Raw genomic sequence first — 3,235 nt, 5'->3', positions numbered from 1 at the left:
TTAGGGGTGGGTGTAGTTGCCCATTCGCAGGGTCCCCTGGCGCACCGCATGCTCCTCCTGGTGGGCTCGGAATGCTCTCTGGCGATCAGCCTCAGTGGGGAAGGTATCGAGATGGGGATGCACCTATGGAAGGGGGAGAGCAGGTCAGTGGGCATGCGGTTCCTTCCCCGTGTTCCCCTTCTCTCCTGGCCTGCCCCCCACTTCCATCTCTGAGCAGTAACACAAATCACTGTAAGAGGGAGGGAAGTGAAGAGTGAGTGCGGGGAGCATCCTAGCACCGAGGGGTGATGATGAGCTGCAGGCGGAAGGCAGCGAGGGCAAGGCTGCTCGGCTCCAGATGCCACCCTTTCAGAGGAAACTTGAGGGGGCAGATCCAATGAGTGTCTCTTCGGTTAAAATGTGAGGCAATCAGTATTTCAGTCTGCCCTTCCTTCCCAAGACATGGCGGTGGGCGAAAACCCCTCCTGTCTCGTGGGTCTGTTCCATCACCTCCAAGAGCAAGAAAATCTCCCTAAAATGGCATTTCTCCTATACGATAACCTATGGGAGGCCCAGGGTGGAAAGGTTTTGTACTTGCTTGTTTGTTCATTCATTTGTTTGTTCATTCGTACATTCATACATTCATTCACTCATGCATTCATGCAATGCATATTTATTGAGTAAAACTCTGTGCCAGGCCCTGGGGATACGGCAGGAAACGAGGGATTTTCTGTCCAATCATGGAGCTTTCAATCTAGAGGACTGAAAGCAGACATCAACAATAATTATGCAGCTATTTCACTAGAACTGATAGAGTAGGGGGTGTGTGGTGAGCACCGATAGCATAAGCTCAGCCTTCGCGGGAGTCGGGGGTGGCCCTCTGGGGAGACCCTCTGGGGAGGAGATGTGAGGGGGAGGCTGGAAGGGTGAGCAGGGCCTTCCCAGGCTAAGGGGGCAGCGTGCATGCTGGCCCCCGAGCCCACTGGAGCTCCAGTTCATGAGGGGATGAGGTGGCCGTGGCAGAGGGGGGCAGGGGTTCCCTCTGGGTTTGCAGGAGCAGCTGAAGGCTCTGCTATGTCTTCAGGATGACAAAGCAGGACCCATTCTTGTCCAGAGTCCAGGCCAGGGCCACCCTCTGGGTGGGGGTAGCCAAGCTCATGTTGCAGGCAGCGTTTCGGTGTTGAAAGAGGGGAAGGGAAAGATGGGGGAAGGATATGATAGTAAAAGGCAGTAGAAGACAAGGAGGAACTTGTAAAGTCTCTGTGCTTGTGGCGGGGGGGGGGCATACTCTGGCCCTGTCTGGGAACACAGAGGCCTGGGACCTCCCCACCCCCAGGGAAAGCATGACCCTTCACACGAGCTGGTGGCCCAACTGGTTTCCTGATGGTAGAGAACTGGGTAATGTCTCCACTGAGACCAGGTGCAGAACTGATGTGACCTCTTTGTCCCCTGAAGCCTGCATCTGTGGGACACCGCCAGGCCCCCCCCAGTCCAAGGTCTGGGCCACCACTTAGGGTCCACCAGACCCTTGTTGTGGGCTGTCTGGCCTCAGGTCCTGGGAGCATGTGCTCACCGTCAGGGTACTGAGGGCCCAGTGGAACCCAAGCTGACTGTGTTCATCATTTTACAGATGAGGAAACAGTCCAAGGTTGGCTACACAGGGAATCCATGTCAGAAAAACTCTGTTTTAGCCCCCACCCCTGGGCACTAAATTGTGGATTCTTTCTAGAAAATTCTGTCACAGTCACAGCTCACACTATGTCTGGGTAACCCCCCCACACACACCTCAACTCACTCATGAGGTGGAAGGGGGTAGGGGCTGCAGAAGCTTATTAGGAATTCATAAAAGTCAGATGGTGGTGGGTTGATTTAGGTGTTACTGCAGGACATAAACCACATTCTTCATTCTTGGGCAGGTAGACCCCTTGGAGACTCTGCAGAAAGCCATGGACCCTGTTCTCTGAGGGAAAAAAATACCCCAAGTCCTAACATACAAAATGGTGTGGGTTACCACTTAAGATTTGTGGACCCTTTGCAAGTCCTCTGTGGACTGTCTGCATGTAGCAGCGCTTCCAGGACCCATAGCAGCCCCACCCTCAGGTTTTGAATTTCTTGGATGTACATCGGGATCATCCAGGGTTCTTGCAACCCAGGCAGGGCCGGAACCCAATCCCAAAGCTCCTGAGTCCTCTTAGGGCAGGGCCCTTGCCATAGTCACCTATGCCTACCTGGACCCAGGGCTCAGTACCTGTGCTCAACTCCTTTTGGTCAATCAAACCATAATTTTGTTCTCAGCTGCATCTCCAGTTTCAGAAAAGTTCCCAGTGGCTGCACAAAAGTTATTGGGAAGAGAGAAGACCCTACACTTTGTGCAGGAATAAAATAGCCAACAAACAAAAGGCTTCCAAGGTGCACCCCTGTGTCCCTTCTGGCAAGGATGGCTTGGTTTTTACACTGTGATATGATTCTCCTGACACCCATGCTTCCCAGAAGGCAGCTAGAGACGCTCAGGAGGGCTGGCACTTTGGATCTCCAGAGACCTCGTAGGCACCCTGGCTGATTCAGATGCCCAGCCAACTGGGACTCCTACGTGTCCTGGGTCTCCTGCAGCATTCAGAATGTCAAGGCTCGCTGGTGGCCAGGCTCCTACCAGGGAAGCGTAGCTCTGCAGCCCACATCTCTGCTGTTTCCATACATCCCCCTGGCCCTTGTGGGCTGATCCCCCCAAAGATATGGTGATCCCCGCAAGGTATGTCCACATCCTAACCACTGGAACCTGTGGATGTGACCTTATTTGTACAAAAGGTCTTTTCAGATATAATTAATTTAAGGCTCTAAAGATGAGAACATCCTGAATTATTCAAGAAGGCTCTGATTCCAATGACAAGGATGCTTGAGACAGAAGACACGGACACAGAGGAGAGGGCCACGTGAAGTCATAGTGATGTGGCCACAGTTCAGGAATGCCAGGAGCCACCTAGAAGAGGCAAGGAAGCATTCTTCCCTAGGTCCTCTGGTGGGAGTGCAGCCCTGCTGAAATCTTGATTTTGGATTTCTGGCCTCCAGAACTTCCAGAGAATAAATTTCTATTGTTTAAACCACTAAGTTTGTGATAATTTGTTATGGTAGCCTCAGGAAATGAAAAGAACCTCCAAGCCATTCCCTGGGAATTCAGGATGCAGGAATGGCACATGGTGCTGATGGCATTCGGTGGGTGGTGTTGATTTGGTGTTGATGGTGGGTGGTGTTGGTGGGT

General features: G+C 52.6%; 1 protein-coding gene across 1 annotated transcript in view; it reads right to left on the bottom strand.

The window, feature by feature from the left end:
• The window catches only part of CFAP77 (cilia and flagella associated protein 77), a 141,119-nt gene continuing 137,884 nt past the window's right edge, over positions 1–3,235 (bottom strand). Inside the window, exon 6 of the mRNA XM_021691662.1 lies at positions 1–123. Within this exon, the coding sequence (XP_021547337.1) occupies positions 1–123 (123 nt within the window). The remainder of the gene's footprint in view (positions 124–3,235) is intronic.

Source organism: Neomonachus schauinslandi, chromosome 13 (assembly GCF_002201575.2).
Source record: "Neomonachus schauinslandi chromosome 13, ASM220157v2, whole genome shotgun sequence".
NCBI lineage: Eukaryota > Metazoa > Chordata > Mammalia > Carnivora > Phocidae > Neomonachus > Neomonachus schauinslandi.
Note: the sequence above shows the minus strand (reverse complement) of the source record. Positions and strands in the feature narration are given on the sequence as shown.